Source organism: Actinia tenebrosa, unplaced genomic scaffold (genome assembly GCF_029948245.1).
Source record: "Actinia tenebrosa isolate PJP-AT-01 unplaced genomic scaffold, QUT_ActTen_1.0 PGA_scaffold12__29_contigs__length_12842862, whole genome shotgun sequence".
NCBI classification, from domain to species: Eukaryota; Metazoa; Cnidaria; class Anthozoa; order Actiniaria; family Actiniidae; genus Actinia; species Actinia tenebrosa.
The window spans coordinates 11026846-11040428 of NW_028292572.1; the positions used below are offsets into that span (position 1 = coordinate 11026846).

At 36.8% G+C, this 13583-nt stretch overlaps 1 protein-coding gene and 1 long non-coding RNA gene across 2 annotated transcripts; both read right to left on the reverse strand.

The window, feature by feature from the left end:
• Positions 1–5311: 5311 nt before the first annotated feature.
• Positions 5312–9091, reverse strand: LOC116304572 (gamma-aminobutyric acid receptor subunit gamma-2). Its single transcript, XM_089028003.1, has 7 exons — positions 9082–9091; positions 8940–9007; positions 8285–8502; positions 7986–8068; positions 7719–7859; positions 6854–7209; positions 5312–6403 (listed from the first exon to the last, which is right to left on the reverse strand). The coding sequence occupies exons 1-7, from the start codon at positions 9089–9091 to the stop codon at positions 6173–6175; spliced, it is 1107 nt and encodes a 368-aa protein (XP_088884129.1). The 3' UTR covers positions 5312–6172.
• Positions 9092–9094: 3 nt separating this feature from the next.
• LOC148912249 (uncharacterized) lies at positions 9095–12285 on the reverse strand. The gene is made up of 3 exons (XR_016119503.1): positions 12166–12285; positions 9781–9883; positions 9095–9186 (listed from the first exon to the last, which is right to left on the reverse strand). It is a non-coding gene; the product is annotated as an uncharacterized LOC148912249 (long non-coding RNA).
• Between the last annotated feature and the right edge of the window lie 1298 nt (positions 12286–13583).

Genomic DNA, 13583 nt, shown 5'->3' on the forward strand with positions numbered 1-13583 from the left:
TGCTTCAATTCTTGACTCAGTCAGTTCTAAGTTTTTAAGAAGTATTTCATTACTAAAAAGAACGGCATTTCTATATATATATATATATATATATTTTTTTTTTTTTTTTTTTTTTTGCGACATTAAAATTAATTTTTTTCGTGATTTATTCCCGGAACAGGCAATTTCCCGCGCCAGATTTTGCTTCTAGTATTTTTGAATTCGAAGTTTTGGATAATAGCATTTATTGAAACTGTTTTATCTTTTGTTTTTATCTCTGTTTTTTATTTCATAAATTATTAATTTTGGCGTGTTGCCGGGTGTTAATGTTTGGTTGTTGAAACTACAACCACACTTTCTTGGTCCGATTGTTTGTTGTTTTTTTTTTCACTGAGTACGACGATTCTATTTTCGCGCCAAAAAATTATCACCTTTGACCCCGATGGTCAATTGAACCAATCACTCAACAGGCGGCCGCGCGTATGTCACTACTCGTGTACACATATGCGCAGCAGGCAGTTCAAAACAGATACAAATGCTATCAAAATGCATAAAGATCAGTCTTGTTTTAAGGTAGAAACAGATTCCATGAAAGGTCTTACATTGTGGTAAAACAGGTACATGTTACCTGCAGAAACGAATCCCTTAGGAACGATCACACAGGACCCCCATTTCTTACGAGGTATCATTGCGTTTTTTCATTTAAATTTCTACTTTGGGGGTATTATACTCTTGGTGCGATACTCCTCCTAGTCTTCATTCAAGGTATAATATTTGGTCAAATAAGGAGATGAAACTATTGTGCGGTTGTATCACCAAACGAGAGGTACGTCAATACAGATGTTTCTAGAACTGAAATGCTGAGCAGTTAGTTTAGCATCAAACTGTTGTCTTTTCAAACTGTTATATCTATTTTCGCACTATTCAGTTTAGCTAGTTATCTCTTCTATCTATTTTTATGACAATTAACATTGAACATAAAGCACCTTTAGTATCTACCTTCAGTTTCTTGGTGTTGCAGGATGTATTGTATTCTTGGTCAGGTTTCTTGGTGTTGCAGGATGTATTGTATTCTTGGTCAGGTTTCTTGGTGTTGCAGGATGTATTGTATTCTTGGTCAGGTTTCTTGGTGTTACAGGATGTATTGTATTCTTGGTCAGGTTTCTTGGTGTTGCAGGATGTAATGTATTCCTAGCTAGGCTAGCTTGTTGCTGCAGGATGTATTGTATTTTTGATTTCATGTATTGTATTCTTGGTTCTCTAATGTGCGTGTGACCGCATACTCAACCGCGTTATCTCCGCCTTACTATTCCTAAACTGCAATATAGCCGACGCATTAGAAAACAAGGATCCTTACGAACAAATAAAAACTGTAAAACCTTAACCGAAATCAGAAAAACAAACTCTTTCAAACATGAAACTCTTAGTCTTTAACAGAACCATCAAAATAGCAAATATTTAAAAGAAATAAAGCAGAAAATGTAACGGCTTATTAAAAACACGAATAAAACTGACGGTAGCTTGAATGTCTTCAAAGGAATCTTTCTTTACGTTCTTTTCCACACCTTTTTTTTTTTTTTTTTCTTTTTCTAAATTCATGATTGCTATTGGATCTTTTTTAAGACAAGCTTTATTTACTGGTTAATCGACTTGCATATTTTCTAAAAATATCTAATTACAGAAATTAGATCATCCGGCTCCCACGCGTAAATCAGACGGTACCTCAATCATTTCAAAAAATGCTACAAACCACAGTTTAAGACACCAATTAACTTGAATCTTCATTCTATTTAAAACTGAGTATTTATCACCTCTTTCCTAATATGACAGCTTTTTCATTGACTTAGTTACTAATATATGCCTGATTAATATTTTAATTGCCTAATAATTTCTTCTTTTTTCCAATGACATGTACCGCCTCTTATAGAAAATGGAATAGCGTCATTATATGATCCAAACTTTACAGTGAAACCACTTGCTGCGCTCGTGGTTCCACTTGAGTTTCGATAAGAATACAGACCATAGAAAAGGAACCTCGATTTGCTCACTAATCTAGAGGTTAGTGGCAAGTAAAGGTTTCAGTAAAGGTTTTGTGGCATGTTGCTTACTCTGTGTTAATGTATTATATCCACAAATACGCAGAAAAATTTATACCCGTAAAACGTGCAGACAAAGTTTAGGAAAGTTTCATATTATTGCGATCTTTTGGTGATGGGATTCACATCTCCCATAATGCATTTCGGGCATAGTCTGCGAATATCCAGCATGCCGAAACCTTCGCAAAACCTTCACCAACCTTTTTTGAAATAGCTGTATATGACACCTCATTTGAGAACGAAGTGAAATGGCGAATTGTGTCATAATTTCGGATTTCAGATCTCCAACCGACAACGGTTTTTGAAATAGGTGTTAATCATTCTCGTATTATTTAATTGTAAAAAAATATGCAAAATGAATTTGAGTTGAGTGAAATCAACAGGAGGTCCAGGGAGCAAAACCATCTTTTATCAAAGTGGAGTTGGCACACTGTAGGGGAGAGCAATTAACGGCAGACCACATCATGTGAAAACACCGTTATTTTCGATGAATGGAAAACAATTAAATGCTGTTATATGGTTTCTGTTCATTTCTTGATGGTTCGAAAGTTCGAGGGGAAAATCGTTTGATGGTCAGCAAACACAGCCAGTGGTCGTTCTTCGGTCAAAGTGTTTATCAGCCGAAATAAACATTTATTTATTGTCTTAGTTCAATCAGTTTTAATTTTTTTGAATTTCTAACAGTACGATCGATGATGAAGACGTTTGGTCAGAAGACAGTTTGTTAATGTCATTGTTGTACTTTTCTTCTTTTTTCCTTCTTTCCTATCCTCTCTCTATCTTTCTTCTTATTCTTTGTTTAACTTACCACCATTCTTGCTTGGGGTGCATGCTACGTCATAGCCGCCATGTTGGTTGCAACAACAAAGCATTTCCCATCAGCTTCTCTTGTTAGATCAACCAACATGGCGGCTGTTTCATTGTTATTGGTATCTCAAGGGATTTGGAGTCATGTGGTTGCACTACAAGCCAATATCGTTATCTACCACTCCCCTAGTCCAAAAAAAGAACTTCGTAAAATTTAGAGTAAATGGACATATACCTTAATTCTTTATTCTCTGTTCCTATGGGAAAGGAAATCTTTTCCCGACTCATTCTTTTTCGCTGTAGCATTTCGTTTTCCATTGAAACCTCGCTTTCAGATTGTTTTCTTAACAGTATAGCAGTCATGTGACGCAACTACCGAGAGCATCGATTGTTAGATTTGCACGCCGACAGGATATTGATCCTGACATACAGGCCGACAATAGTACGTATGATCATGGCATCGACCAACGAAAAGATATTGATCGTGGCATAGGCCTAGCTCTCCGAGACTCCGAGAGGATAGATGGCCTTTCATATCAGTTATGGAGTCAAACATAAAAATGATCTGTTGTTGAGCTTATCATTCTAAGGAAGTAAAACTAGAGGCTACAAATATCATTTTTAAATCATAATTTCTTTTCCAAAAACATTTTCCCCTCATCAATTTTATTCTTAGACTGAAAGAATATCGTAAAATGTATTTAGCAGAAGACGACCTTGTACATGAATTACTAATAAAAACGTGTCCATAAAATACTAGGAATAAAAGGTTACTTCTAATTCAATGTTGGTCGTACATTACTTACCGAATTCCAGACATATTCATTCATCTATTTGACCAGGCTCCCTGCGGACAGCCATTAACAACCAACCGTGCAGACAGTAGTCATAAACCAATGACGATTTTTTAAAAGGAAAATCAAACAAAAAATGTACAATGAATAAACGGTGGTTAATTGAGAATCAGGGATGGTTCATTTGGAGACTTGTTCAATGGTCGGCGAAATCATTTGTAAATGTAACATTGTATCAGTGAAGGATGCGCGACCGGTCCGTTTATCCTGTTCTGTGCACACAAAGGATCAACTGTAATGGAAAGATAATTTGGTATGTTTTTTTAATTTGTAGTGGATTTTTTCAGAGCTTTTCAGCCACATGTAATATTTCCTGAGCCAATAAAAAGCGTTTCTCGTTGAATTATTTATTCTTTTGGCTTTAAACTGCTTGCAGAAACATCTATTATATTTTGCTAGAAATCTCACAATAACTACGGTGTAATTAAAAGAAAAAAGCTATTGAGTTCGGCTACACGAAATGTAAAACTATTCAGCAAAAGGCTGGCCCCACGCTGGCTTTAAACAGGCAAGTGACGTCATAGTTAATATCAACTCCAACAAAAAATATGTAATTATCGAGACACCGTGGAACTGACTTACTCAAAATGTCGGATTTTATCATTTAGGGAGAAAAACAAAATTATAAATCTGATTGTGTGTATGTTGAAGCTGTTAATGTTTTGTCGAACTTATGGCGGACGCGGAGTGATCCTGGAATCTAGAAACAGATATTTCTTCTGATTGTTTGTAAAACAAAGACATGACTTCGAAAAAGTGTAGAATAAACTAGAACGTCGGAAATGAGGACATGTGGACTTACAAGGTTGTGGCAATGGCTGAGAAATCAAATCGGCATCTTCAGGTCACTTGCGTGACCAGGCTTACGTGACCAGGGCATGTGGAATGCGCCTGAAGTCTGAAAATAAAGATTTCTTCTGATTGGTTGGAAAAGATGACAGATATATCTGGAGACTTACGGCACGCACGTGGAGTGGGGATCTTTTTCTAATATTTCTTTTTCTCGTAATAAAATAACACTAAAGCCGAGTCCCGCATTTCCAGAAGCGCCTGATCCTTGTTTGGTTGCATACACCATCACATTCCAGAACAAGCTATATTTAAAAAAGCCATTAGTCGATTAATCGTGTTGTGTTGATAACCAATGTCCCAATGTCCCAATGTCCCGTGACTGGCTCCATGTTGGAAGATATAAAACATGAAAAAAGACATGGCTGCCATGTTGGAAGATATAATAAAAAAGCATTAAGCATGGTAACTATGTTGGATGATATTACAGAGACATGGCCGCCATGTTGGATGATAGGATAAAAAAAGCATGGTCACTATGTTGGTAGATATTACAGAAGACATGGCCGCCATGTTGGATGATATAACGAAAAAACAAGGTCACCATGTTGGATGATATTACAGAAGACATGGCCGCCATGTTGGATGATATAACGAAAAAACAAGGTCATCATGTTGGATGATATTACACTGAGAAGACATGGCCGCCATCTTGAATTATATAACAAAATTAAATATGGCCGCCATAAATATTATTATGAAGTTCAATCAACATGGAGGCTCGTAACACCATGTTTTGACAATTTAACATTTATTCTTCAATCTATCTTTTTTTTTACAGCTTTAGAGCTAGTCTTATTGTGAAATGTCGATTCAAAAATCGATGGTATGGACTGTCTCAATAGTTGTCTTCTATGGCAGCTACACCAGACTACTAGCGGTAACATTTGGACGAGGTTCTGACTTGGACTGGGTCGAGCGTATGTGTATTCTATAGAAGGCTTTAATAGCATGCTCAGTTTTTCTTTTTCCAATATTAAAGCGCATGTACACCTACTTGCAAGAACGTCATACTAAAATAAAACAGTGATTTAGTGTGATAGGAATTATATTAAAAAACAAAAGAAGATCACTGAAGCTGAACTTTTTCTTTTGTCTTTTAATGTATTCCTTTCTCACTAAATTACTAATGTTCTAATATCGTATGACAACGTTCTTGCAAGTAGGTGTATATAGAAATTTACTACAAATGTTATAAAATGATGCCTAAATCAAATATTGGGAAATATACAGTTTGTTAACGGTACTGATTGTGAATCTTAAATTATATTAATGGCTTCCGTATTCAAGCAATGTGATTGGTCGTTATCAGTGTGACATGCGCAGTATTGTGACTCTAATGGCTAACGCATTCGAGCAATGTGATTGGATAGTGTCAGATTTCCTTGTTTTTGATTGGTTCAAAAGAAAGGAATCAATTATTCTTTTATTAGGGTTTTTCGAAAAAATATGATTTATTATGCATATTTTACTTTTCGAGTCAAAAATTATTAAAAAATGCAAAAGCATTTATCTTAGGAGGATGATGATCTCATCCCAACCTAAAAAAAGGGCGCGTAACTTGGAAGCACAAGCTAAGTATATAACCTATAAAGCATCATATACGTACGAATAATATAGCCAGTATCCTAACAAAAAGAGTGCGTAAGCTAAAGGGAAGCACACTCTTGCCAATTTATCGACTTGATGATGGCTACCGTCTCTTTTGTATTTAGTTCTTGAACTGTTTTCGGGCACAAAGCGCCTGTTTTTTCGCGGTCGATTGGTACAGTTACTTTTATCACGATCCATGATTGTAATAATAACATTGTGGGCTTCCTGTGGGATATTGAAACACACCAAGAGACAACAGTATTAGTGTTATGTATGACATTATAGTCAAACAAGAAAACAGGCAAAGCTTTCGTGTACCTAAATATCAACTCCACTCGTGTTCTCTCGTGTCCGCCTCTCGTTTTCTCTCGTGTCCTTTCCTCTCTTCTTCTCTCCGATCTGGACCCCTCTCTTCTTGTGTCGTTTCGTGTCTTCTCCTCTTTTTTCTCATCTCAACCCCCCTCTTCTCGTATCCTCTCCTCTCACTTCCCCCCTCACCTCTCGCTCTTCCCCTCTCCTCTCTCTCCTCTCTCCTCTCTCCTCTCTCTCCTCTCTCCTCTCCTTTCCTCTTTTAGGCTTTACTCAACAAACGTGTGGCACAGGTGTGACACAGACTAAACTAAGTGTTACCCTTTTTTTGTAATAACTATGATAGTACATAAGACTAATATTTACCATAATATCACCGTTTTCCTTTTCTTTGTACTTTCTTTTTCCAGGCGATGTGTTCAGCACGAACACATACTCCAACAACGTACAGAAAATAAAAACGAAAGACACAGACAGAAAATAGTCGATTGCCTTCATGTAGCTGACCTTAGGCATGCTTTCATTGATAGTAGACGACAGGAAAAAAATAGCCAAGACTGTTGTGACGCTGAGGCTGACGCGTGCTGGTACCGCTTTGGGAGAAATCCAGAATTGACACCAGGAAATGATGACCAGAAAAATGGTTGGCATAAAACTCTGGTAGAAAAAATATGTTGTTCGACGCTTAAAGGAAAACCAGGCCTTGAGGCTAGAGAACGATCCTGTGCAGGAGATCGAGAGGAAACCATAGTTTAGTAGATCAAGCTTTACTACAAATATGCGCATTTGATCATATTCACATGTTAAAGTCGCGCTTTATAAATATTAAATATTATTTTTAAATATTATTATTTTTAAATATTATTATTATTATGAAAAACGGTCCAACTTTTGGTCACGCGCGTGGTTCATGACTACGTTGAGTCACGCAATCACAGTGCGTGAGATTACTCTGAATGTAAGGTTCTCGATAGCAAATTGTAATTCCGCCCGCGTGAATGGAAATCAAGGGTAGTGTATAGCCACCTATTCTTATCTCTAGGGTCTCGCGCACATTTCCTGGACTTGGCATCACATTGACGTTAGCCATGACCTGACTTTGATTACCTTAGTTTCAGGGTATCGATAGAATTTGAAATTGTTTCCTTTTTCAATTAAAAGCGACTGTAAAATTCCATGGATTTCAAAAGACTAAACCAGAAGTAGAGTGGTGTAGTATTTATTGACGTACCTTTACTGTTGGACTGGGCTCCGGAATCTTTCCTCACTTCAAGCAGCTCAAACTGCGCAATATTTCCTGTGACAACCTCGATTCCATCATGCTTGTTACCAGTCTTCCAATTATATCTCAGGTCCTCGACAGTGTGCGCGTCTGCGAAAACAATCGAGGCTATAAACACAACTAAACCTCTTACTCTAGTCGCTGTGTTTTTGCACAAATGTTTATGTTTTCTTGTTTATGTTTTCATGCTTTGATTTAAAATTCTGAAGTACTTACAGCTCTCGATGATGAGAGGACATCGCTGAGTGTCCATTGGATAAATAAGAAAGTTCATGCTACACTGTACAGTCAAAGTTATTCTACCAAGAAAAATTATTAGCAGTGTGGCTCGTTCGCATGTATTGGTTCATTGCAGGCCCTCCTTCTCCTTCCATCCTCTCCCCAGTCTCCCTCCCCCTCCTCTCCCCAGTCCCCCTCCCCTTCCTCTCCCCAGTCCCCAACTCCTTACCTCTCCCTTCCCATTTGGACCGCTACGCAGGCTATCCCTACGGTACAAAGTAAAACAACTGACTCACCTGGTGCTAAAGTATATTCTTCCATCAGGCCATATCATAATTCTCATATTTTCTTTTGTCACATAGTGATAGATAGACCGTTTAGCATTAACGAAGTAAGTGTCTGGCGTCCAAAAAATCTTAGTCGCATCGCCTGCAATGTTGAAGATGCGGTCGACGTCATGAGCGAACCGTGGATCGACCCACCATTGGCGGAAGTAGATATCCAAAGAGTATTCCTGGATGATATGACATAATATTGTCATTTCACAAAACATGATTGTGCAGTGTGTTCTTGAGGTTAATAGGCGTCATGTTGGTTGACGATAACAAAGCATTTCTCATTAGCTTCTCTTGTTAAATCAACCAACATAGCGGCTGTATCATTGATATTTATATATTTATCTCGAGGGATTTTGAGTCACGGGTTGCACCCTACGAATATCACCAATGTCTTGTCTTTGTCAATTCAAACAAAATCCTCATAACATTTGTCCTCGCTCTTTCATTCAGCCACCTACTCTTCCCCTCTTCGTCCGTACGTAAATTCGACAAGGGAAAAATAATGACATACATTGTTAGCATTTCGGTTACAGCTACCCCTTTAGACTCTAAAACATCCCTGTAAATCAGTCCTGACTCCGCGGCCCTGGTGTCACTATTCATACTACATTACCATGCTTGCTTCCAAGAACTCGCCAAAAGACACAATTTTCACTTCAACCGTCACGTCCACCGGGTCACCTAAGACAATAAAAACACTAAATAAACCAAGTAAATAAGTCTGATAGTTTTCAAAGCTGGGATATTTTGTATACTCACCGCCATCGTTTGGTCGTACTTTGATGTCATATCCGCTGTCTTTTAATATGTAGTTAATGACACGTGATAGATTCTGAGCCTTGATCATAGTATACCTGTTGCTGGATAATCACACTCATTATCAAAAGGATGCTGATGTAAAATTGGCAAAAAACGTTGCCAGTATTTACAGCACGCATGTGACGCGCATCTAAATTTTGAGCCTGTTGTGTGCAAATTTTATAGAAACACGGTCAATTGCGCCGAAATTTAAATTCCATTCGGGACTCCTGTGAAAAATGGCGAGAAACTCTAAACATGAAACGCGTATTTCGAGGTTAAAATGACATTGCAGTGCATTTTGGGACTGCTTTAGGGGATATATCCAAGATGGCGTCTAATATGTGCCTTTTTCACGCGGCAGCCATCTTGGTTTGACCAATAGATCCCATCACGCGTAACCTCGCATTCTCGTCTTAGGAATAAAATTTATGAGGGTTAAACAAAGGTTTCTTTTCTCATGAGAATAAACATGGCCGCCGTGTGATAAAAGTCCATTTTGTCTCCTAAAACATACCCAAAATGCACTCCACTGCTAACTACTCGACCCAGTTTTTCCTCAACCTCGGAATGGCTTATTCTTGTGCCGGTATTGGCGGGAAAATGGGTCAAGACCTCGTTACGTCACTTGTTTATAATGCTCATGCTTTTCTTACCTCGAGTAGTCCCTCGAGTATCTGCTTTGCACAAACGATCCTAGCTCAACAACAACGATTACAATAATACCAGCCAAGAAACAAACTTCTCGCTTCATGATTCCTGTTGAACAAAAAAAAAATGTTAAAGAAATATCGAAATGCAGAGTTGGGTATCTGTGTTGTCGAATATTAAAGGTACGTTCTTCATAAAGGTTAGGAAAAAAATTCATTTCACAGCAATAAATGGTAGAAAAGCGAAGATTTCTTACCGAGAGTCTCCATTTCCTATTCCAAGACTGGCGAAAGCTTTAAGAGAAATCCTATTTTGGTAATCCTATATTTTTCTTACCATTCAGGAATAAAACTAAGGACCAAAACAAGGAAACCACAAAACCGAGTCTGCAACAGTCGGGACCATTTATCGACTATATAAAATAAATAAATAAATAAATAAATGGGATTTATTAGTGGCATTTCCACTCTTCATCCGCTGTCATTCCAATTGGAATTTAGAAGTTGATTTTTGCGAAGGAAGGAAAACCGGAGAACCCGGAAAACCCTCGAAGTTTTGATACATTACTGTTAAATATACTTATTCAGAACTGTTTACGGATACGATTAAGACAACAAAGCCTTGAACGATTCATCACAGAAATATCTCGTTGCAATTAACACCGTGTGCGACCGCAAAGCTGTTTTGGTTCACTGGGAGGATTAGTACAAATGTTTATTAATTGAAGAAATTGCCTGGCGATATATAAATAAATAAGTCTTCTTCAAATTTTTAAATTCTAGGTGGTATTTAAGTAATAGGAATGGGTTATTTTGTATATTTTATTCAGTTTAGAGAGTGAAAAAATAAGACATGGCAGCCATGTTGAATGACTTCACCATTCCAAAGTTAATTTTCGGATATTCCAAACTTGACAAACATCAGTACAAAATCATTGCGTAAATCAACAGATATTCGTTTAAAGTAACAGTACAAGTCAGATCAACTCGTGGCCACTTCTTGGTGTAATTACTTAAAGTGCAAATGAACCCTTCGACAATACTTTCAATACTGATCATACATGAAGTAAATAGTTGAATGGTAAAATATTTCTTGATTTGAGTGATGCGTTTCTAAATTATGAAGGTTTATACTTTCAATATGCTAATAAGTGTGACGTCTATTAAGGCTTAATTAAATATACAAAATCGAACTGGTTCATAGATACAGTATTTAAAAAGCATCATTATTTTACTCATGGTTTACATGAAAGCTATTTAAAATTTTTATTTTCAAAATGACCAGCATTAAGTATTACTAGTTACAACAAAAACACTCAAATACCTTACCTGACGTCATCATCATTAACATATTGGAAGTATAAACCTTCCTAACTTAGAGACGCGTCACTCAAATCAAGAAATATTTTACCAATCAACTATTTACTTTATGCAGAACCGGTACTGAATGTATTGTCAAAGGGTTCATGTGCACTTTAACCTATTTGGCTCTCGCGAAAATTCTACGCGAATGTTCACACAGTCAAAAATGGCGCTATAAATCTCGGCCCAAAAGGTAGCATCACCGCTGAACGACCGCAACGCCCTTGAAAGTTGGAAGAGTGGATATAATAATAAAAATAAATATTAAATTTAATTCTTACATACCGCATGAACTATAGGTTGCTGCTCTATTGCGCTTTACAATATAAAAACTAGATGTTGCTATATGTATAAATAGTACAGATGAATTAGAAATAACTACTATGATAATGATAACCCTGAAGCAGTACACTGATTTTAGTAGAGCGAACGCATTCTAACCATTCTAACCAGCATGGTAGCCAAGGGGTTGGGGAGGGGAGGGGGGGGGGTTGTAGGGGGGGGGGTTTGGGTAGGGGGGTAGGTACGGTAGTCTGTGTCAAGCTCATTCACGGCGGGGTAAGTGATAGGTTTGGAGCCCAGATTGACACTGTCACCGAGAGAAAAACCATCCCGGCAGCCCCCAAACTAGTGCTACATAGTTTGGATTACATCATATACAGACAAAACGTACTAGGTTAGATTAGGTTTAGAACCGGTACCCGATGTCCTGGAGGATGAAATACATCGTTATCTTTGGCTTGGGGTAGCGTTTTTTTCTTGCGTTATATAACAACGAGCTTTCCTAAAGCGCCATTTCTGTTTTCATTTCTTTTCATCATTTTAAGGAAACGAAGAACACCGTATCAAACTTATAAAAAAATCTTACACTATATTAACTACAAAACTTATGTGCATTAAACTTTAGTTGAATATATGAACTGAGTATTTGACCGAATACAGGACACTAAAAAATAGAGAGTTGAAGAATGTACTTATTCTTCAGTTTTTGTTTCTTAAATTTATAAAAAATAATATTAATAGCCTTACCAATTCAGTCAGGAATGCTCCGTGTTTAATTTCGTGTATCCATATCAGTTCTTGCTAAAGAATTCTTTGATTTCACGAGGAAATTCCAAGCTTGTTTCATAGAGAATACGTTGAGTCTTCGTGCCCATATTCTGTAATGAAAAAGTATTCCTACGCATCTCTTTTGTTTGGTTTTTAACGCCTTCTCACAATTAAACATAATTCACTTGTTAATCTGTAGTAATTTTCATGATTCGGTACTCAACGAGGCTTAATGAAGTCCAATTAAAGCTAAAACAAAACAAATGAAAATTCTCGTTTTGGTCCATGTTTGACAGCGTTTCGTTTTGCTTTATGCGAGGTGACGACGATCGATAGAACAAAGTAAATTTTATATTCGTCGAGTTAAGAATGAATAATTCTCGCTTAACTGATAAGATAACTGACTCTAAAAGGTCCGGTAGAAATCAGGAATAAAGAATAAATGCTTTAAAAAAGGGGTAAAATATTTTTTCCTCAAACGTTTTATAATATATTGGTCCATCCACCATGTTTACGTCTTGGCAACCATCGGGAATGTCAATATTAATAAACATCTATTAAAAATTACGATAACAGTCTCGACAGAATTATGAAGTATTTAAAGCAGTGAGTATAAGGGAGAAAATTAAAAACGAGGAGAGAAAAGAAACAAAATAAAGTAGAAAAAACCGTATTGAAAGCGTTTTTTGAGTAAAATTATTTGACTACGCTCGCAAGGAATTATGGTCCGGATAAGATCTTTGAGAAGAGTTTCTTCGGATTGAGATTTTATAAAATATCAGATTTTTTAGTCATCTTTTGAATTCGTTTTTTATTAAAAAATTAAACAGACTTTTAAAATGAGCAAATTGAAGCAGGCTACTCTTTAAATTTTTGAGCCGCAGGACGGCTCGTTTGAGAGTGTTTTAGACAATACATAACATTAGGTCCAAACATCCAATCTTTTTCGTTGACCCACCAATCCAGACAGGCTTAATACTAATCACGAACACACCGTTAAATACTAATGATTAAAAATACATGAGGGAAAAATCAATTTTCTTGGCATGGGCAAATATTTTGAAGCACAAACAGTTTTTTAAGTATTACTATTAGCTAGAGAGTACAAAAGAATTACTAAATAATTCAAAGGCATACGTTGGCATCCCTGGAATAATTGTTTCAGATTTGAATCAAAAAAAATGCCCCCAGGTTTCATATTGTCAGGCACTTTGGTTTCAAATTAAATTCTTTGACTTGGTGAGGGGGGAAAATGCTTAAGCCATATATTTAATACGGTAACATTAATTTAAGACTTCATGTGCAATTGGTAAGAGATTTTCCACGACAATGTGAGGGCTGAAAACACGAGAGGAATAACATCTTTCCATAGTCAAACATTACAAAAGTCATCAACA

Bases quoted from the DNA above. Each gene is read 5' to 3' on its own strand.
- LOC116304572 (XM_089028003.1), bottom strand. The intron at 8,503-8,939 runs GTAATGTAGTAT...CATATCATCCAG, and splicing joins AGTTCTTGGAAGCAAGCATG to GAATACTCTTTGGATATCTA. The intron at 7,210-7,718 runs GTACGTCAATAA...TCTCCTGCACAG, and splicing joins AGCCCAGTCCAACAGTAAAG to GATCGTTCTCTAGCCTCAAG.